The 22,910-nt window shown below is 48.1% G+C and overlaps 1 protein-coding gene across 6 annotated transcripts in view; it reads left to right on the top strand.

Moving 5' to 3' along the window:
* Window positions 1-1,042: 1,042 nt before the first annotated feature.
* CRIM1 (cysteine rich transmembrane BMP regulator 1) overlaps window positions 1,043-22,910 on the top strand; it is a 174,231-nt gene continuing 152,363 nt past the window's right edge. For 4 of the 6 annotated variants that reach the window (XM_059660103.1, XM_059660104.1, XM_059660100.1 and 1 more), the window contains exon 1: window positions 1,044-1,933. In XM_059660103.1, coding sequence (XP_059516086.1) covers window positions 1,600-1,933 — 334 coding nt within the window. In that variant the 5' untranslated portion in view covers window positions 1,044-1,599. Of the gene's footprint in view, window positions 1,934-22,910 lie in introns of all 6 variants that reach the window. The other 2 variants (XM_059660105.1, XM_059660099.1) reach the window with 2 other exon arrangements.

Here is a 22,910-nt window from a genome sequence, read left to right as displayed (position 1 = left end):
AACCAGCTGAGCTACTGGGCCAAGGCCATACGTGTCTTCTTTATTAATATATTCACAACAAATGAAAAAATTGAAACCTACCATTTTTGTCCACGAGCTTGGGAAAGAAAAGGGCATTCTAAGATGACATTAACGATGCACGAGATATACGGGTCTAGTCATGTCAAGACGTGTGATAATCCAGTATTCCGCCTTACTCAGGGGAGGAACAGTCAGCTCTGTTACTTTCCATTCACCCCCTCCCATAATACAGCACCTCGGCGCAGAGCAGAGAGACCAAACAGACAGACTGTGGACAGTTACGATTCAACCCGAGCTACCGCAGCCCCCACAGCCCCCCTCCCCCGCGGAGTATTTACCCAGACCATTTTTAAAGCAGTTAGTTAATTCCCCAGCAGCTTCGCTGGAGGCGCCCCGAGCTGCCCGAGACTCCATTACATAGTATCTTTTACAAAGTCTATTCCCAGCTCCAGTGAAAGATGGATTCGCATCCACTTTACGAAGGCTCCATGCATGTACTTCCCTCTCCCGGGGTTCGATCCGGACGGCGCCCCAGCCCAGGCTGCAACCATCCCCTCGGCCCTGCGATTGTGGGGACCCCCGTCGCTCTCCGAACTCCAAACCGGCCCCGGAGGTCTCGCCCTCGGGGCTCCCAGGAAGGCCCCGCTGCCGGCGGGCGCTCGGGACGTGCGACTCTCGCTGCTCACCCGGAGCGCCCCAAACCCCGAGCCGCGGCGCCCGCGGAAACAGGCGCGCAAAGGCTCGGCCTCAAGGCCGGCTCGGTGCTCCGGGGCCTGGAGGAGGAGGAGGAGGAGGAGGAGGAGAGGGAGGAGGGGGAGGAGGGGAAGGAGGGGGAGGAGAAGGAGGCGTGCGAGGGAGGAAGGGCCCGGCCGCCCGGGCGGGAGGCAGGGGGAGGGGGAGGGGGCCGGCCGGCCGGGAGGGTGGCGGGGGCAGCCAATGAGCGGCGCGCGGCGCGGGGGGGGGGGGGGCGAGGCCTGGGATGAGGTAGGATGGGGGAGGGCGCAGCCCGAGCGGCGGAGGCTCCAGCCATAAACAAGCGCCCGGAGGAGCCGCGCCGGAGTGAGTGGAGCGGGGCGCGCGCCGCGAGCACCGCCAACCTTCCGCTGCTGCTCCGCGCCCGCTCGGCGGCTCGGGAGGCGGGGACCCGCCCGGGGGCTGCGCCGCCGCCGCCGCCGCCGCTGCCGCTAGCGCCGCGGGGCCGGCCGACGCGGAGGAGGAGAAGGAGGAGGCGCCGCCAGCCCGGGCTGGAGCTGAGCGCCGCCGCCGCCAGAAGTTTGGGTTGAACCGGAGCTGCCGAGAGGAAACTTTTTTTCTTTTTTTCCCCTCCCTCCCGGGAGGAGGAGGAGGAGGGGAAGCCACCGCTGGCGCCAAGGCTAGCGGGCTCGGGGTCGGCGCGGCCCGCACGGGAGGCGGGGGCCTCGCCCCGCCAGAGGAGGCGCGCCCCGGAGACCCCCAGAGGGGCGGCGAGGACCGCGGGCGGCGGGTGCTGCGGCGGCGGCGCGTGTGCCCCACGCAGGGGAGGGCGCCCGCCCCGCTCCCGGCCCGGCTGCGAGGAGGAGGCGGCGGCGGCGCAGGAGGATGTACTTGGTGGCGGGGGGCAGGGGGCTGGCCGGCTGCGGGCACCTCCTGGTCTGGCTGCTGGGGCCGCTGCTGCTGCTGCTGGCGCGCTCCGGCACCCGCGCGCTGGTCTGCCTGCCCTGCGACGAGTCCAAGTGCGAGGAGCCCAGGAACTGCCCGGGGAGCATCGTGCAGGGCGTCTGCGGCTGCTGCTACATGTGCGCCCGCCAGAGGAACGAGAGCTGCGGCGGCGCCTACGGGCTCCACGGCGCCTGCGACCGGGGGCTGCGCTGTGTCATCCGCCCCCCGCTCAATGGCGACTCCATCACCGAGTACGAAGTGGGCGTTTGTGAAGGTAGGGCCCTGCGCCACGGCCCTCTCCCACCTGGCCCGCGCCGTCCCTCGGCGCAGAACAAAGTTTGGCCGAGACTTTGCGGAGAGAGGACTCCGCGGGAGAAGGGGCGGCCCCCCTGGCCCCGGGAGGGACCCCCGCGCCCCTCGGTTCCCGCTCGCTGCCTCCCCCCGCGCTCGGCCTGCCGCGGCGAGGTTGGATTCCGGGGGTGGAGGCCGGGGAGCGGGTGGGAGGGGTCGCACGCGGGTGGCCATTCGGGCTTGGGCTGCGCGCGGAGGTCCGGCCCTGCGCCCCGAGGTGGGGGTGCCGCGGGCAGGGGCACTGCGGGGGTGTCGCGAGCCCCTCGGGGAGGCCGGCCCCCGTCGCCCTCCCCACGGGAGCGCAGTGTGGGACCGAGTGCCGCACGCCGGCCGCGAGATCCTGTGGGCAGAGGAGACGGGTCTCCATCTCACTCCCTGGTTATTTTTCCCCTGCGCTCTTCCTTCACCCCCTTCCTCCTCCTCCGCATATAAATCAGTTTCAGCCCGGGCGCCTGGCAGCCCGGGGAAGTTACATACGGTGGTTACTCATTTATTTGCCTATTGAAAACGGCCGAAGGCTCTCTCTGCTGAATGGAGAGGGGGAAGGGGGGGCTCGCATCTGGGAGTGAAAAGTTGTTCCTCTTAGTGGCGGCTGTTGGAGATCAGGTATCTGCGTGTTTCTTAGCGCGTTGCCGGTTGCCTTCTTTTTGTTTGACAGCGAGGATTGTTCTCCACAGAGCGTTGCGCACGGCGTGTTGAGGCTGATGGAGGGAGAAAGAGAGGAGATGCGTGGAGCCTCCTCCCCTTCCCCGGGAGGACCGCTGTAGGGAGGGTGTTGGCCTTAAACCCGGCCCGCCTGCCTCGGCCTCGGGGTGCCTGGGCTGGGTTGGGGTCTAGACAGAGGCAGTGAGTTCTTTTTATGTGGCTGATGGGCAGGGCTCGCGAGCACCAGTGGGAAGTGGGAGCACTGCTCGGGCTGACGTTGGGGTGATGATGCTGTTCTGGGGCATCCTAGTGTCTGAGCAGAGGAGCTGCGAGGCGAGGGGGAGGGACAGGGGCCCTCTGCCCGGTCCCTTCCTTACTGCTCACGGCCAGCACCTAGGAAAACAGGGAAAGAAGAAGGGTTTTGTGTTTTTTTTTTTGGAAGCAACGCACAATATATGTGTGGGTTGTGTTGGGTACTAGAAAGAGGGTAGCAACCTTAGGGATTTGATGGGTGTATTAAAAGGCTTCAATTCTGCGGTTTCCCTTAAATACACAGAGGTGCATATGTGCTTATACCTGCTGTTTTTAGATTTTGGACAGGAAAATCCGGGAGGTCTCTCTGGTTTGGAGGCTAGTGGGCAGTGAGTGGAGGGAACACTTTTCAGAAGGGCCGGGTCCTGCCCTCTTAAGACCCTGGGTTAGAAGAGTTCATTTGCCTGAATTGCAAACGCCTCTCACCTGGTGTTAAGTCCCATTTTGTGTTTAGGTCTCTCATCAGGAAAAACCGCCAGGAGAGCAACTTCTGTTACAGTTTTATGTGTTTGACTTGGGTAACCCTCGATGACTTGGGCTAAAATGCATCTTTGAACCCTGCCACTTGGAGTGTACAATGTACTTAAGCCAGCCCCCCATCAATCTGAAAAGAACAGGCAACGTGAACCGGGGTTAAATGCAGTGGAAACTGCTGTGCTCTGAGAAGGACTTTGGGAGGCTCTGAAGATTCTCACCCTTGTTTTGTTTCTTCGTGATATATTTCTGGTGGAGGAAATGTGGAGCCTAGGGAACAGTAATCAAGTGTTTTGGCAACAATAGCACCGTGTCAGAGTATATAGTTATTTTGGCAGTTGGCTGGTGAGCCTTTCATTCCTCTGAAATGATGCGATCCCTCATAGCTTCCTTTCTTCTGGTAACACCCCAAGCACTTGGTATTAGCCTTTAAAATCGTTGCTGCCATGATTATATTTGAATTCATGTCCCCTGGCATCACTTTTCTTTTAGCAGGCCTGTTTTCAGCTACCGAAATTGTGTGCCCAAGGGCACTTTATTTTAATTTTTTTAGAATTCTAAAAGCAGCAATTAAGTTACATTCTGAACCCATGAAACCAAAGTTAGAAGGACAGTGTTACCTGGCACGATATATGGTTGGATTTAAACAGTCATTTTCAAAAGTGTATCTACAATTTCCAGTATTTCACTTTACTACAAGATTTATGGAAAACATAGCTTAAGTGAGTAACCTTTTTTCTTTTTTAGAATTAGAGTCTTTACACATCAGTAATTATGTAGAAGGTGCTGACTTTCTCTTGTTTTTCTGTTACTTTGCAAGAAATTTCTCAATGGCCAGTGTTTCCCTCAGTTTCCATTTTTATTCAGAGAGTCATGCGCTGAAACACGATTATCATAACTAACATGAATAGGAATCGATATATTTTATTCATGTTGAAGTCTCTTTTGCTGCAATTTTTGCACTAAAATGACCCCTACTGGTTGTATCTGTTAATGAAAACTCTTGAAAAACTTCTTATTTAATTGGCTCCACTGAGAAAACATATTGCTTGGTATAGAAATATTATCATGACTAATCTACCTGCTTTGGTGACATAACTTAAATATAAATTACATTGCTCTATTTGCCAACTTGCAGTAATTTTTGTGTTACTTCGCATACTGGTTTTGTGTGTGAGGGATTATATTGTTAACTGCAGTTCACAGAGCGAGTTAGATAAATCAGTGCAGAAATGGACCCCTTCCAACTTACCGCACAATGCCTTAGGTTTTTAAGGCACACTGGTCCATCGTAGGCTCTCAGTAAGTGTGCATTGGATAAGTGAACTGTCCTCTCCACAAAAAGAAGACTGAGGAAAAAATATTTTCTGAAAGGTTAAATAATGTGAACAGTTGGGTCCGGTGGCTCACATGATACCGACACCGGAACTTTTGGGGGCATAATTTAGATTGCTATTGAGTATATCCTCATTAAGTTATTAATAAGAAAAGTTTTAGGATAATTGCATTTTAAAAATTGAGCCTAGAACCAGACACCTGTGGTTTTTTCTGCTTTCTCTCAGTCTAAGAAGTGAGTGCTGCCCCAGCTGGTTTGGCTCAGTGGTTTGGCATTGGCCTGCAGACTGGAGGGCCCTGGGTTTGGTTCCAGTCAAGGGCACATGCTCAGGTTGTGGCCCGACCCCAGTAAGGTGTGTGTGTGTGTGTGGGGGGGGGGGGAGCGTGCAGGAGGCAGCCAATCAATGATTCTCTCTCATCATTGGTATTTCCTTCTCTCCCTTCCTCTCTGAAATCGATAAAAATATATAATAAATAAACAAAGTGAGTGCTGGCCTTTGGGAAGACCCGACTCTTCCCTGTTTCCAGGCATTTGGTGAGTCTTCCTGTGCCCTTGGCAACATCCTGAGTGGCCTGGTTCTTGGCCCGGCTGCCTGCCTCCAGGTAAATGGCCTGGAAGCCAGAGGAACAGGTTTGGATTCTGAACTCTGGAGCAAGAAGACTGGACGGGAGAGCTGTTGGGGAGATCCAAGAGAGTGTTGAAAAGGGACTGAAGGGGGATTTTCTAGGAAGAACGTTCTGATTGGACGGTGAGGATTACATGTTGAGATAAGGGGGTGAGGACAGTTTTTTTTCCTCCTAATGTGGAAGAGTACCTATGCTTTGGTGTAAGGGGTGGGGAGAGGTGCCAAAGAGAATCTTCTCTAAGTAACAAAGGGCAGATGGTGGCTTGCGTTTGACGGTGTGTGGACAGAGTGAGGTGCCAGCTTGCTGAGTGGCTTTGCCCTGAGAACGTGGCTGTGTTAGATCCAGGTGATGGGTATCGCAGTTGAGCACCAACTTTCTTTCTAGTGGTTATGTCCTCTTTATGGAACTTCAGTATTTTCACCACTCCTGTCTAAAAACTGCCTCCTTTCCTTGCGCCAGGTACTTTAAACATTCCTTCTACCCACTTTCCATAGGGCAGTGAGTACAAGAATCAAGGCTATGTTCCGGGTGCTTACAGCACAGAACAGACAGGTTTTCTGATACTGTTGCCATAATGTGTTTCATTTTCTCCCTCCAAGTCTTCAGTTAGCATGAGCTTTGCCATGCCTGCGAGAAGCAAGCAGAGGGCCTGTAAAAATACATTCATAGGGTATGGGAAGAGAAATGTAAGTAAACAAGGAAATAATTAGCTCCTCCCAAAAATAAATATTGACAGAACACGGAGAGACTATTCACTGCACATATACAAATGACAGGACTTTCTGACCTTCACTTGGACTGTCAAGCTTGCAAAGTCCTCCTCACGGTTACTGAGGAGTCTGGTCACATAAAAACACTGGGCAGAGGAATTGCAGAGGACCAGAAAGGCAACACTAGCAAGTCTGGAGACATGTACAGCCATTCACACATATTTAACAGTGACCAGGACAGTCTACAAGCAATATGTTGGCAGTGCAGTTGCAAGCAGGTTAATTTATGAAGAAAACTGTTCTGAACAGTGCGTAATGGCGGGCATTATATCCAGGGGTAGGCGGTGTTTCGTGATGTGGTGCGGGTTTCTGTGTTTTGGGGGGATTGATTAACATGCAGTGATCTGCATGAACAAGGGAATAGCTTGCGGGGGGGAGGCGGGAACACAAGGGGACAGGCATTATGAAGTTGGGGGAAATAGATAAAACAGATGACCCTGAGAAGGTAATGGAGTGGGAGGACTAAAGAATGACAAATGGGAGAAGGGAAAAATATTGAATTCATCTTAGGGCAGCTATGTCATCCTTTGAAGAGTAATCCAAAACACATTCCAGACGTTAATTGTGAAATTCCTGAAAAATGTGGGTGTGTTTAACGTCTTTCAGGCTATGGCACTGACATGAGAGATGGCAGTGCTGCCGTGGCGTGTACATACCATCAGCTAGGATGTGGGAAAGTGAGTGGAAGGTAAATATGTTGGGTGAAGCAGGTTCCTGTGACGCTGTGTTCCATACAGCGCATGCAGCATCAGGATTTTGGAGGCGCCCTAATAAAGCTCCATTAATTATTTGAAGAAGAAACAGTGGACGAGTCAGGCATGCATGCATAACTAAAAGCCTTCCTTCTCAGAGACTGAATTCTCCAAAATTCAATTTTCAAACATCTGTCTTGTCTTTGCATGGAAAGCAGTCACTCATTCATTGATCATCTATTCTACTAGGCCCTCTGCCGGGGCTGGGGAGCAACCGGAGAGCCCGGGGACCTCTCAGATGAGTTCCCTACTCTTGACACTCTTAATCAAGATGAAGAATTAGGCAGCAAGACCTTTAAAAAGTCTACATAATCATATAAGTTCGAGCCAAGTAGAAGTGATTCTGGGAGTCTGTATGTGATTAGTTGGTGAGTGAAAGATGTGGCCGAAATTTGTTCTAGGAATCACAGGATCTGGGAGGATCTTTTCAAGCCCTGGTAGCAAAGCGAAAAAGGAGCATTCAAATTCGAACTAAATTTAAAAGTAGGAGTAGGAGTTCTTTGGGGTGGGGGAGGGGACCCTCCCCATTCTTAGAGCCTGTGCAGTACAAAATAGTGTTTCCCAACATCTAAGAATGAGGCTGCATTCTTAACACTTTAGTAGCCGTGGCTCACAATGGCAAGTTGCCTTTGGAGAGTGATGTTCTCTTTGTTCTGGCTTGTTCCACTAGGCAGATGAGCGTGGGCAGCGAACTGAGAGGTGTCCCTTTATCATCGTCTGCCAGCTTCACCCACTCGCTGCTGCTTGTCCTGGCCAGTTAGCCTGGTCAAATCATGGAAAACCTCTGTGCTTAGACAGGTTTATGGACACAGGGTGGGGTTGAATATACTTACATTTAAGACAGCTCTCAAGGTAAACACTAGTAAGTGTTCATGTTGGGCCCACATGAAAAAAGTAAAATTTAAAATAGGTCCCTTTTTCACCTGTTACAAAATGAACAGTTTTCACTTCCTTATCTCCCTTCCCCCAACCCTGGTTAACTGCCAATGTGAAATGCTTGTATTAGAAATTTGGTTTCTGGGGTCAAATCTGCACTCCATTTTTTCTGTGCATCTCAGTTTTCTCATCTGTGTAGTGGATTAATAATAGTGAATAAATCCCTCCCTATGAAGCACTTTAGAAGAATGAACGCCATGGAGTAAACAATAATGATGAAGCTGCTATTCATGTAAGTAAAACAACGTGGTATGGACTCATTTTCTTGTTCGGCTTCACCCTCATCTACCTGAGTAATTGCTCATCAGTAAAGGCGTTTGAGTTCTTAGGAAGGCAGTGAATTATTATTGAGCTCACATTCCCCCTCCCCCTTCCCCCAACACTATAAGTGCATTGAGTTAAACAGCTTGTTTAAAGGCCTCTGAAGTTATTTGCGGCTTTCCCTCCTGTTGCCCATTTGTTACGCTTTGTCTAAATAGTTTCTGCCAAGTTCGTATATTTTGGGTCAAAATAAAGAAGGAGGGATCTGCCGTTTTCTTCATTAAGTTGTAGGAATTGTAAATGTATAACTATAACGATTTATCTGTGCGCTGGTATTTTATTTGGGAAAGGGGAGGGCACCTGAACTCTACTATAATCAGTAATGTGTTTTCCTTCACATTATATTCTGGAGGATTTTGCTCCTAGCTCTCGGGGGGTGACACTGATGGATACCACTGCCCCACTCCTCCTGTTGCCACAATGGGTACAAGCTAGGCAAAAGCAGAGGCCAGACATTTAACCAGTCCATTCCTGTTTTCTTTTTAGCCCTCCTTGTTTCCTTGCCATCCTTCCACTCAAGTATTTACTGAGCAGCTACTATGGGGTTTGGTTTTTGTGCTATATAGTGGTGCTACCACTTCTAAGCCCGAGTTTCCTTAGCTGTTAATAGTAATAGGTACCACCTATGTTTGCGGTGAGGCTGAAATGAGAAAAAACTGTGCTTCTGAAATGTTAACGTGCATACAAATCACCCGGGGTCTTATTAAACAGGCGGGTTCTGATTCAGAAGGTCTGGGCCAGGCCTGGGATTCTGCGTTGCTCATAAACTCCCAGGTGGTGTCAATGCCACGGGCCCTGCACCTCACCTTTAATTAGCGAAAAGCTAGCTGGTCCCTGGGCACAGAGTGGGGCATCTAAGTAAGAGCTGCCATCAGGATAATTCCTTTTCTACCACAATAAAGAAGATAGGGGCCCGCTTTCACAGAGGCCATGGTCTGATGGTAGTTAGCTGAGGCGGTTCATTATAGTCCAAGACATACTGCCAAGCTCTGGGATATGGAAGTGCTGGCCTCCCAGGAGGACTAAGAGGGGCCCTAACTCTGACGCCGACCACGGGAAGAATTTAGTGGAGGGTGTCTTGCTCTTTGTGATCCCATGCGTCCCATCCGTCTTTCCTGTGGGCTGATACTGCAGCCTCCCTGTGGATTTTTAGTGCGGTTTTCCTGGGCAGTCTTTGTGCAACAATGGAAGGCCAGAAAAGAAGCCCTAGAATGGAAATATCTCGGCACCTCTGTTCCTAATGTAGTTGTGGTCGGTCCCACTTTAGGAAGACAGAACGGTAACTCTTCCTTCATGCCTGGCTTCGGAGTAAATGGGGTCGGAGAACTCACAAGGCAAATCCTTACTTTGGCCATTATGGAACCAAGAGGAAGAACTTGATGAAGATATAATCCTAGGGGTCAGTAGTTGATAACTTTTTATTTTCTTCTTGACAACCAAACCTTATCACACAGTATAAATTGATTTTTTAGTGTTTTATTTATTTTATTGATTTTTATACAGAGAGGAAGGGAGAGGGAGAGGGATGAGAGAGAAACATCGATCAGCTTCCTCCTGCACATTCCCTACAGGGGGTGTGCCCGCAACCAAGGTACATGCCCTTGACTGGAATCAAACCTGGAACCCTTCAGTCCACAGGCCGACGCTCTATCCACTTATCCAAACCGGTCAGGGCTATTTTTTCTAATTTAAATTCTTTATTGTTGAAAGTATTACATGTCTCCTTTTTCCCCCATTGACCTCCCCCCGCCCACTTCTGCCCCACCCCCCAGCACAGGCCCTCACCCCCCTACTGTCTGTTTGCATTGGTTGTGCTTATATGCATGCATACAAGTCCTTTGTTTGATCCCCCCCCCCCAACCCCCCTATGAGGTTTGAGGGTCTGCTCCATGCTTCTGTGTCTTTGGATCTATTTTTGTTCATCAGTTTATGCTGTTCATTATATTCCACAAATAAGTGAGATCATGTGTTTTATTTATTTATTTTTTTAGTATTTAGTAACATGAAACCTATGAGCAAAATGAGATAAACTTTCAAATTTCAGGGTTTCATTTAAGTATATATTTGTCAAATTGAAAAATAAACCCTAATTGGAAATGTGCTGGGAACATTTGTCTTATGAACACTAGGTGTTAATTCTATTTAAAGGTGTTGCCATTTTATATTTTAAGTTTCTGAGAATTTAGTTTGAGGAGTCTCCTCTGGGAATTTTAGCTATGTATTTAACACACTGTGGCTACAGCAGGTTAAAAAAAAAAAAAGATACTGTAGGGACTGTGCCTGTTTTAGTTAGCATTTCAAAACAAAAACCATAAACAAACATCTCAGACTCAAGACAGAAAGGAATTTCTGGCAGGGCAGAATGAAACCTGAGCCTGCAAAGTCCTGGTCTACCAGAGGTAACTTATTTAGCTTCTCATCCAAAGGCCACAAAGCAAAACGGGTCACAGCTGTGATATAACAAAAGTCATCTATCTCCACAGGGCAGGGCTGTGATGCCTCTTTTTTTTTTAAAGACACCCCAAGACCTTCCCAAATGAGGCAAAGCTACCTTGAGGAAGTGTGACGGGAACTAGACTTGCCGTATTGAGATAGACGTGTATGTAGTAGGACCACTTCAGCCCTGGAAGGTGGGAGGGATCAGCCACGCGGCGGGTGTGGGCTCTGTCCGTCCCCTCGGAGGGTGTGCTTGTCACCTGCAGAGGAGGAACATCCCATCGTCTTGTCAAAGGCAGATCTTGAAAACCTTCCTGCTGTTTTGCACTTTCCATAGTTTGGAGCGTTGCGTTTTTAGAAAAAGATATGGGCGTTTACATTCTGAAGTGAGGAACAGGGATGGATGGCAGACAGTTTTATCTCTGAAAAGCCAGCGTGGAAAGATTATGAAACGGTTAGAGGAAGATTGGGTGTGCTGTTTCTATTTCAGAGCCATTGCGTTCTCATATTTTGGACAAGTTCTAGGGACATTTGTCACCACTATCTAAGACAAAGCGAAGGGTCAGATAAATTCTGTATTTTAATCGAAAGACTAAGTGGGGTTGTGCATATCCTGGCTTGTTGCAGGGAGGATTTAGGGCTGCTCCCACGGTACTTACCACAAAATTCTTGTGCATGAGGTTGGCTTGATAGCCATGGCCCCCAGATCCCCCTTCATTTCTTAGTAGCTCAGTAACTGAAATAAAACCTCCTGGACTTCCCTTGACTTGACTTTGCTTTAATTTGTCAAAAGGGCATTAAATGGTTATCTCCTGGAGGCAGGGGGACTGAACCAGGTATCTTAAGGCCCTTCCGGCCGTAAGACCTATGTTTTTATTACAAAGGAGTGCTGGGCAGGAGTCAAATATTACCTTGTGTTTGCAGAGCTAAGGCAGGAGACGGGGGTGGTGTCTACATGATTCTTTGCCTAATGCTATAAACAGAAGGGCTTGGAGGAACCCATCAGGAGTTCTCCCAAGGCTAGGTTTCATAGGTGGGGCGGAGACAGCAAAACATCGTTATCTATCAGGAAGTTAGTGGCACCTTTTAAGCGCTGGCAATCTTTAAGCTTTATTAACTGGCCTAATCTGGACTCAAGGTAGAACGTATGCCTGCCTCTCTGTGCCGGCCTGCTGCTTTCACTCTTGCTCCATTTTTCTCATTTACTTCATTAATTATTAGGACTGTGAGGTAGGTGGGTGACAGATATGCAAAGGGAGAAAGCTTAAGCAAAGACAGGCCAAAACTTGCCGAAATTCACATGCTCATTTCTGCCTCTGACACTAGGCGAGTTGAGTAATTGCTGTCTCTCCTAATACTGCAGGCAGCAGCCAAATTCTCAGCATTCTTTTACCTTTGCTGCTGTTTTCACTTGCCAGGGAGTCTCCGGAAGGAGCTGACTGAATTTAAAGAAACATAACAGGAATAGTGCGTGGAAGGAGAGGCCCTGGCCGGCCGAGGGGAGCACCTGGGCGCCTCATGTTGGAGGACGAAATGATTACAGTCTCCACAGAGGGACCTGCTGCCCTCTGGCCAGCTCCTTGTCCCTCCCTGCGTCACACCCTCCCTGTGTCACGGAGCCCTGGGACCAGGAAGCTCTGGTGTGCCCGTAGGAGCGCAAATCTCCACTCTCTTTCAAGTTCAGGCCAACAGCGAAGCTTGGAAAGTGGTCTGTTGGGAACTAGAAAGTTTATTCTTCCTTCGCCTGTTACCCAGCGGCAGGGCCTTGAGCGCAGTGAGGCGGTGTGGACCTGTGGCCCTGAGATGTGATGTCATTTGTGTTACTCTAAAGATTGCGAGGCTCAGCACAGCCTCACCAGCAATCACATTGCTTTGCCTTGTGGATATTACATTTTTGCCAAGAGCGGCCTTGCAGAATGAGGTGCTAGTTAATTCCAGTTGGGCATTTATTCGCTAACAAGTCTGCTGAATGCTAAATGCTCCATTTGGGAGTGTGTGACATGAGAAAACTCAGCAGCTAATTATTATGTAGATCTCTTCCATGATTCTCACTTTCAGTTCAATTACCTAAGCTGCCAATCCCTAGCCATGTGAATTTCTTTAATTTCTTAGGCTTCTGTAATATTTTGCTTTTGACTCCTCCAAAGATTTTTTAAATTGTTCTTTTTTTTTTTTTTGCTTCAATCTGGACAACTGCTGTAAGTTTACTAATAACAGGGCAGACGTTGTATGTGGTTTAACAGAAAACACTTCTAGTTCTGTGGCGTGCTCTTTCCTTCTTTTCTTTTCTAAAGATAATATCGGAAGTTAAATCCTGTTCCGGATCTTATCCTCTCTTTTCCAGGGTAGATTTCGGGATAGCTAATAGCGGTGGCGATTGAAATAACCGTGGATGGGGTGGGTGTTCTTTTACTAACCGGAGCTTTTGCCTAAATGGGTTTGCTTGACTCGCCTTTGGTATATCAATAGGTCTTTATTTGGTTCCCTTCCTGCTTGGTTGGTTGCATGTGAGCTTCAGAACTTTTAAAGGTGGGGGCGGTGATGAGAGTCTGAGTAACTGAGCCAACACTTGTCTCTTGGAAGCAGCCAGAGGGTGCAGTTTGCTGCCCTCGGAGACAGTGCTAGAAGGTCCCTGTGGTTCCGCCCAGGCCTGCATCTCTGGCTGCGCTTTGACCCTCCTTCCCTGGTGAATCCTGCCACAACCCAGGGCGGGCGGGATCCCAGGTACCCTGGAAGCCCCTGGAAAGGCTTGCTTTCCAGCAGTCCTTTGACGGGCCTCCCGGATCCCCCAAGCACGGCTGCACGTGGCTCTCCATCTATCTGTAACCCAGGTATTAAGAGTTGCTGCCAAGCTTCAGATCCTTGAGGACCCCTTGCCGTAATGGTGTGTGTCTGCACGAACAGCTGGCAGGAGAGAGTTCTGCAGCGATGTTTGGAGGGGACGTGACATTCATTTGACACAGTGGGATACGATACTTGGGATCAGACAGTGATAAGGCGTCATGAAACAAGGATCCTTACAAGGAGCGGCGGACTTGCTGGCCTGCAGACATGTGCGCAGGATGGTAAAATATATCTGTAGCATCGGCAGCCGGGCCCCTGGTACAGTTACAGATAGGACTCAGAGAGAGGCAGGAAGCTGTGATAATTCCTTCTTTCAAGATGTAGTTACCTACCTTTGTGCCTCTGGACATCAAGTGTGTGCGTGCCTGTGTTCACTTGCTGCTGAGGGCTCGGCACAGATAACGAATACTTGGCATTGTGTGAGGGCTGTGCCGAAAACAACTTGCATGCCAGGAGCAAATTAAGTATACTATCTGCTCTGTAGATCAGCAAACTGAAAATGACTTCTCAATAAATAAAGATCGTGCATTGTCCTAATACATTTGGGAAAAAAAACACCCCAATTCTAATTAAAGTGCTCTGGCGTTTAAACTGCCCTCGTTAATTGGGAGATCGCTATGTAGGCAAGTGGAGTTCAGTAAGATCATGGACTGATTTCATTTCTGGGGGGATTGGGACAAAAAGTTTTATTACCCTGGAGGCAATGTGGGATGACTTTTTTTTTCCCTAGTAGGTTATCAGTAAACATAGTTTTTGGCCTTACCTAGGAATTTTAGATGTGATAGCAAAAAGGAAAAACAGAAACTTAGGGTGAGAAATGGAATACCTCTGTAGGGAAATAAGCAAAGGAAAAGAAGCCAGAAGTTGTTGTTGGAAGGAGGTTAAATTCTTTTCAAAGACGATGCTGGGAAAAGGTGAGCCGCAGCAAGAAGGTTACGGACTATGTGTTCAGGAAAGTGTGTTCAATGCTCTGGAAAGAAAAAGGGAAAGGGTTCTCTGCCAATAGAGTCCCGGAAAACTTGAGGGAGATAAAGTATTTACATGCTTTAATAACCTAAAACATGTCCAAAAGAAATATATAATTACAGCTACGTTTGGCACTGAACATAGTCCACGTATTATATTTTTTAAACTGTGTGTGAATATGTAAGCATATGCCCTTGAGTCGGAAATGCTTGGGCGATACTGTTTCTTGAGAGAATGGAAAAGTAGAAGTTATGAGGAGCTGCACAGAGAGAAAACAGGGGCCGGCAGCCAGTAAAGAGGAACAGTGACCTTTTTCTTTAGAAGGGGCTATATTTCATATGCGTAATGATCCCAACTTTACCTAAAAAAAAATAATCTCAGTATAAGAAGCATTTAACTTCCCCGAGAGCCTCAGTAATTTGCATGTTATTACAAAAAGCCCACGGGTAAGGGGAAATTAGACTCCTAAATTCAGTCCCTGACTATCCTCCTGAGGTTCACGTTTTCCAACTTTATTTCAAGTCCGTCTTAGATGGAGAGAGAATTCAGAGATGAGGAGGAAACATGTGACACTTACTGTCTAATTTCTGTTGCAACCAAAGGTGTGTGTGTTGGAGGGGGGAGGGAGGGGGGCAAAGCCAGCAATTGGAAAATGGGTTGTGGTGGCGTCAGTTTTCAGATTCCCAAAGTTACCTTAACATCCTTCTAAATGTGTTCTCATCTTTCAAACATTGCCATTCTCTGCTGGTTCCTTTGTGAAGCCTTCCTGCCCTGCCCAGGAAAAAATAATGCCATCCCACCCCCTGCCTCCACCCCCAGTGCCCACAAATAGCACTTTCTCCCTCCCTGGTTAGAGCACTGCTCACACTGTGTTAGAGTTCACATTGCTGAACCCCTGCCTCACGGTGATCACCCCAGTGCCAGGGTTATGTGTTATTCTAGCGCTTGGCACACGGGAAGCATTCAATGCACATTTGTTGACTAAATCTAGACTCAAGGTCATCCAAGATATTATACAAACACTTCTCCATCTGAACTGTTGGGTTCGCATCGTGGAAACGGAAACAAACAGCACACCTACCTGTGGAGAGAATCCCAGTGCGAAGTCACATCATCGCAGAAGGAAGCTCAAAACTGGTTCACCGGGCCGGTGTCCTCCTCCTCCGCCCCTACCCCGGATCCTTCTTAGAATTTATTTTTCCAATTTTGCTATGACAGGTTAGTTTCAGCTGTATTTATTTTGGCAACTCTGTAAAGGTATTTTTTTTATTTGTGAGGACTTTTCTTCTTGCCGGTTTGTCATAAAGGTGTCATCTGTCATTCACCAACCCTTCATTAGCTCCTAAGAATTTTCCTCGTGGGTGGGTGGCTGCTTATAACCTTCCTGCCACCAGGGATCGAGTGCTGGTGAGATGCTATGGTGATCAGCCGCTTGTAAACAACAGATAAACAATCGTGCATTCCTGTACAGGCGCGCTTCACATGGCCAAGGGCTGATTGATGATAATAAAACAGTGTCCCATACCCTCACAAAATCCAGGATAGGGTCTTACACATGTATGTTGACTGGTCAGGAGGGAGTTTAACTTAACTAGCATGTATTGAATTTTTAGTGCCATGCCTGTGAAGGGCACAACTTATTTTCTGCTCCAGAGGTGATCTCCCAAAGTCCTCAGGAATGTCTTTGGGGAAGGAAATCCGAAGCCCAGGACAGAAGGGTGGAAGCAGGTGACTGAATAATAAAAGTGCCTCACACAATGGTTTGAACAGGAAGTCCACAGGAATGCAATATAAGGAATTTAAAAAAGCAAAATCCCATTTGGATTCACTCCAAACCCTATGACTTCCGGGACGGAGGAATTCTTGATGACTCACGGCTGGAGTCCCAACTTGTTATTGAGCAGCACCGGAGTTGTTTTTCCTTCCTTCAGTGGCAGTCATGAACTCTTTGTTTGTTTGTTTACTTTCCAACGGTCTTAAGATGGTTTACAAATTAGGACAGTAAGACATTAGCCACTTAAGGATACAACAGCAAACGACAACCTGTGGATGATACATTTGGCTCTAAATTTTCAGCTGCTAAAGGAGAGAGGTTTGGCCAAGATAAAAAAATAGACAAGGTCATAGACACATAGACACAGCTACCCTGATCATAAGCTTGGGCACCTATACCCCTTTATCACTAGTGAATGTGCCCAGAGAGTCCCATTTTCTTAGGGCAAGTTTAGTTTTGATATCTCTGCTGAAAAAGTTTCAGCTTTTCCACAGGTAAGATGCTCATCTCACACGTGATGATAGCTGTCCCTAATGGGATTGTCATGGTTGGTGGCTTTGTAGTAACCTACTCCAGAGCCTTTTATTCATTGCCACCATCATTAACCTAAGTGTTGGGGGAGGCGGGGCTAGGTGGGCCAGCTGGAACTGATGGCCCAGTAAAGTTAAGGCTCTAGCGGTCTCCTTCTTTATAACGCCCTGACAAGGGAGGATTCTAAGCAAGGTAATTTCTTGAGGGCCCCTTGTTGATTGTCCTGTAACTGCTTAAAACTTTTATGTGGCCTCATGAGCATGGAACACTTAGAATCCAGCACCCAGAGCTGGGAAGCAAGTATGTTCTCCTCCTTGGAGTGTTGCCCTCTCTAAGACTTTGATCAGCGGGAGGAGAATTTAACTTGAGGGGAGATACTGCCCAAGTCAGAGATGAGTGTATCCCAGAGCCTGTGCTTCCTCAGTTAACTTAAGGCAGCCGTCGAAGGCCCCAGAGCTGTTCTTGCTGCTGGACTCTAGCACAGTTACCCTGAGTCTTTAATAAAATAAATGAATGGAGACAGAGGACTGGGAAACACACTTGAAGGAGGGAGTGCCCCTCAGGTTGAAAGCCAAGGTAAACAGTGCTTGTAACTGAAAAGGAGACTTCTTGGCAGAGGAGAGCCGGAGGAGTGGGTGCGAAGTGGGAGCCACTATCCGCTATCGCAATGGGAGTGTCCCCGAGTCCCTAAAAGAACCTCTCAGCTAGCTAGTTAGGGGAAAAGCGTTTCTGGAACCGGCCTCTGACGATCCTGCCATGCCTACAGCTGGACCCAGCGACAGCGCTGGGGGAGAAGAGGTCACATTTGTGCTGGAGAAAGCACGCAGATGGGGCTCTGAGGGGTGGAAGTGAAGTCGCCCGTGACCTAGGGAAAGCCATGCAGGGGAGCCAGTGCACTGGCAGAAGGCAGTGGGAAGGCGTCCCCGAGTCTGTGTGCGATTTAGTTAATGGAAACAGAGGCATTTTCTCTGTCTTTCATTATGGTGGAAAAGTATGTCATTGCAGTGGACAGCTGTGCACACTTTATAAATCATGTGGTGCGTGCACATGCACACATCCATATATGCAACATACACACAGAACCCAAAAAATCCTCACAGGATCCATGTTCTTCTGATGGTGACTCTAGCAGGTCCATTCTTCCATCCTGATAGCATTCTCCTCGCATTGGAGCTGTTGTTAGGTTCTGGGAATGCCAACAGAAGACAAATGCCTGCCGCTGGCCATCATTCATTCGTTCGTTAGTATAAATGAATACATGCAGATTGTCTCCTGAGCGGCTTGCGTGAAGCGGTGGGCATCTCGCTCCTGTGCCTTCTCTTCTGTGGTCGGGAAGGCACTGCATCAGGCGTATAGTTGCCGACGTCCTGCCCGTGCTTTGCGTTGAGAAAGGTGGGCCATCAGAGAGGACTGCTGCGGAAGTGCCTTAGAACTGCCCAGACGCAGAATATTCTTGGATCTTGGATGTGTGTGGGAAAGCGCCCTGCCTTGTAAAACGAGACCCACCCAGGTCCCTTCAGTGGTCACTCCGAAAGGTGTTCCCTGAATTTCCCTCTCTGCGGTTTTACTCCTTGCACATCTTATTTCCCATGACTCACTATGTGTTACTCTGGGGAAATTTTAGGCCCTCTAGCTTCTTTTTAAGAAAATTGTTATAAAGGCAACATAACTTTACTAGACAGTTTGGGAAACAGAGAAACAGTGATCCAAAATGCTCTTGTTCCAAACACAAGAACTAGTCTTTTGTGTTTGTTTTTTGTTACACACACACACACACACACACACACACACAGTCTCCGTCTCTACACATATTTTATTTATCATACCTCCTGTATCTTGCCCTTTTGCACTTAAAATGATATCAAATGCATTTTCCTGTGTTTCTATATAGTTTTCATTATTATGACTCAAGCTGATGAATGAAGGTGTACTGACTGCATATTTCAACTCTATTTCTTTTCCACCTTTCAAAGCTTTCAGGACTCTAGAAAAGGCAGGGAGAGGGGGTGACAAGGGGGGGATGGGGGAGGATAGGGAGGGGCAGGAGGTCATTCCAGGTGAATTTAAGAGAAAATGCTGTGCGGCTTAGCTTCTATTCCTGAGTGCCCAGGCTCTCCAAGCAGATGACCGCAGTTGTCTCCTCTCCCCTTTCTAAGGGCCTGGCCACTCTGCACCTGAGCGGCAGCTCCTGTGTGAATGGGGCTGTGGCCTGAGGACGGTGGCCCTTCATTGTTTTGTCTTTTATCTTTGCTACAACCAGGACTGTTCTGACTCTGAGGACATTGAAGCTTTTTTTAAAACCTTTTCTTATGTTTAACGATTTGTAGGCTTTGTGTAAATAGCCAGCCCACTGGGTCAGCATGTTTTAATTCTGTTGCTTTTTTTGTAGCGCCTTATTGGATTGCAAATGTTTATTTAGTATGAAAAATGGACATAATTAACTGCGTCCTAAATAGGGACTAGCTATTCATTTCAAGATTAATTCGCAGCCTTTGTGCTTTGCATCCAGGTGACATATGCTCTGATTACCAAGGACTTTATCTGAGGATTTAAAATAGTTTCCCGCTTCCACCATTTTACAAATGAAAACCAGAGGCCCAGGAGTTAGCCAGCAGCACAGACATAAAATTTGGAAAAACTGGGATCATTTTCCGGGTTAAGTTTGTTGAAATTCTATGAGGGGAAAAAAGACGTTTTTCCCCCCTTTATTATTATTGGCTGATGTACTAATAAGTAGCTTTTACAACTCAAGATACTGGTTTCATATTCAAAAGGTTTATATAGCATCTGTTGTACTCTTTCAGATTCATTTCAGTCATCTTCATTTTAAAATACAAATTCTCACCCAAAACCAGTGTGCAAGTTTAGTATGCAAAAATGAAATCACCAGGCTTCAAGATATCCTATATAATAAAAGGCTAATATGCAAATTGTCCACTCGATCAGGAGTTGGACTGGGAGTTTGACCAGGAGATGGGGACGACCAGCCAACCGCCTACGGCCCCTCCCCCCGGCCCGTCCCGCCCCTGATCACCCCCCCCCCCACCTCAATTGGGGACAGGGTTGGCCGGCCAACTTCCTGAGTCCCCTGCCTCCTCTCGGCCCGATTGGGCCCCAGTTGGGGTGGGCTGGCCAGATCCCACCCATGCACAAATTTGTGCACTGGGCCTCTAGTATTTTATATACATTTTAAGTGCTTTTTGGTTTATCAAAAGAAGGAGGAAATGTTGATTACTTCTTTAATATTGAATGACTGGTTCTGAGTGATAAATCTTTGAGAGTTTATAAACCGTGGGTGATATCTTCCAGGTAAAAACTTCCAATCCAGGAGACATTGGCCTACACCTGGCTGCTTGCTTGTTGGAGACAGTGCCTGTTCAGACTCCTTTAAGCCACATCATGTAGCAAAGCCAGTGTGTGTGAACAACGGGGATACAACAGATACTTTCTGGGCCGACGTATTGATTCAACATAAACAAGCATACTTTGAACTGCACAATTTGAAGGTGGAATCACACATTTAATAGCTTAACCATGGATGTTTGTGGCATTTTAGTTATATCGTGGGACAGTAACATTAACTAAAGTCAACAGGTATGGAACAATTTTTTAAATAATTAAAGCACAAAGTTTAGTAGATATTTACATTCAACAGTACTCAGCTGCCGGGAGCCGGTCCATCCTTGCTGTTTCAAAGGACCTGGCATATATGGCATACTGTTCTTAATATGTTTGCTCACCTTCTTGGCACTATGTGTTTTAACCAAGGTCTCCTCTCTGAGAAAGGTTGTTTCCCCAGGTAGGGATTTTCCCCTGAAGTTAGGGAGGGAATAAAACCCCTCAACTAAGTGCCAGGCGGGTAATTAATCACTTTAACTACGAACAATCATGCTTAATCTACATAATCTTTACTCCCTGGAATGGAGATAAGAAACACCCTAACCTTTATAATAGAGATTGATAGGATTGAATCAACTGGTATAAATACAGATGTAACAAGACAGAAAGAGACAGAACTTAGAACACAGAACTTAGGCACAGAACCTACACAGAACGTTCTCTAGAGACAGAAGAACTTCGCTGGAGAGAACATGGCAAAAGATCCTGGACCGAACCTGACTACAGAAATTGGCAAGAGAACCTGACTAGAACCTGGTGACTGAACCTGGCTGGAGAACCTGGACAGAACCTGGCTGAAGAACCTAGCGAGGGAACATGGCTACAGAACCTCGCTGGAGATCCGAAGCAGAACCTCTCTGGAGATCCAGACCAGAACCTCTCTGGAGATCCTGGCTAGGCTGCTGATCAACTGAACACTGTCTCCGTGTCCTTCCTTCTTTGCCGACTCCGTCTACGCCTTTGGGAACCCCTGGACCTGCTGGGGCTGGACCCCGGCACTCAGCAAATCTTTGACACCCCCCGGCACCACCACCACCACCACCAGAACATGTATGCTGAAATTATGTCTCTGGAATGAATAAAAAAAAAGGTGTGGGAAAGCTGACCACTCTTGGGGGAAAGGTTTGTGGAGAGGGAGGGTGCCCTTGGCTCTCCTATGCTTTGGCCCAGCGTTTTTTTTTTTTGTTTTTTAAATTTCTTTATTGATTAAGGTATTACATATGTGTCCTTATCCTCGCATTCTCCCCCCCCCCCCACTCATGCCCTCACCCCCTTGTTATCTGTGTCCATTGGTTAGGCTCATATGCATGTATACAAGTCCTTTGGTTGATCTCTCCCCCTTACCCCACCCTCCCCTACCTTTCCTCTGAGGTTTGACGTTTTGATCAATGATTCTCTGTCTCTGGATCTGTTTTTGTTCAGTTTATGTTGTTCATTAAATCCCATAAATGAGTGAGATCATGTGATATTTATCTTTCTCTGACTGGCTTATTTCACTTAGCATAATGCTCTCCAGTTCCATCCATGCTGTTGCAAATGGTAAGAACTCCTTTTTTTCTGCAGTGTAGTATTCCATTGTATAGATGTACCACAGTTTTTTAATCCACTCATCTGCTAATGGGCACTTAGGCTGTTTCCAAATCTTAGCTGTGGTGAATTATGCTGCTGTGAACATAGAGGAGCATATATCCTTTCTGATTGGTGTTTCTAGTTTCTTGGGATATATTCCTGGAAGTGGGATCACTGGGTCAAATGGGAGTTCCATTTTTAGTTTTAGAAACTCCATACTGTTCTCCATAGTGGCTGCACCAGTCTGCGTGTGTGATAACCATTTATACGACTTTATTTCAAGGTGGGAATCAAAACATCATCTCTAATACTACACAGTTAATCATTAATCAGTTGCTCTTTATTACCAATCAAAATGGCTTGTGTTTTCTCTTCAGGAGCGTCTTAACAATGTGATTCTAAATGTTTCCGTCCACGGATACTGTCGTTGGCCTGCCTGTTCCTTGTCCAGGGGTGGAGAGCGGTAGGAGAGAGCTGCATTTCCTTGCTCACACAGCCCTGGAGCTTGGCCAACTCGGAGGAGAGGGGAGGAGGGGAGGTTGGGGTTTGAGAGCCTGGGTTTATTTCTGGCTGTTGAGATGTGAGACTGGGGAGAAGGCATAAATATAGTTTGAGGGAGGTCGCAGGCTCCGAGGTTCTCGCCAGGGGTAAACGCTGCATGGATTGTTTATGGATGGATTTGTTTATAGCAGCTTTACGCGTTTACCTCTGGGAGTCGGTGCTTCCAAGGGGCGCCGCTCCGCGTCTGGATCTCATTTGGTGGGTGTCGCCAGGGTCCCCCCAGTGTACCGGCCACAGCCACTTTGGTTCCTTTCTTTTTGAATTTGTAGTCAAACAACTTTCTGGCCTCCCAGGACAGTTGATTAAAAAAAAAAAAAATGAACAAGCGTCTTGGGAAAAGGCAGCATGTACATGCTAGACCCGTGCAGCACACAGGGCTGGAGTTGTGGGACCTGGGGTTCGCGGCCCTGTCTGTGCAGCACCGTCTCCAGGGAACCAAGAGAGCAAGGGCACCACTCCGTGGCCTCAGGCCCGCGTCTTGTCTGTCTGTGGGTTGGTCACTGATTTCCCCTGGACATGGTCTGAACCCCTTTCCCTGCATCCACCCATGTGGGTTCAGGAGGGCCCTCATCCCGCCACTGCCCTGGTCAACTCCAGCCCTGCACACAGGTGTTGGCAGCCTGGGAACAGTGCCCAGAGAACCCAACC

The sequence above is a fragment of the Myotis daubentonii genome, chromosome 12 (assembly GCF_963259705.1).
Source record: "Myotis daubentonii chromosome 12, mMyoDau2.1, whole genome shotgun sequence".
In the NCBI taxonomy this organism is placed as follows: domain Eukaryota; kingdom Metazoa; phylum Chordata; class Mammalia; order Chiroptera; family Vespertilionidae; genus Myotis; species Myotis daubentonii.
This window is presented reverse-complemented; position numbering and strand designations above follow the sequence as displayed.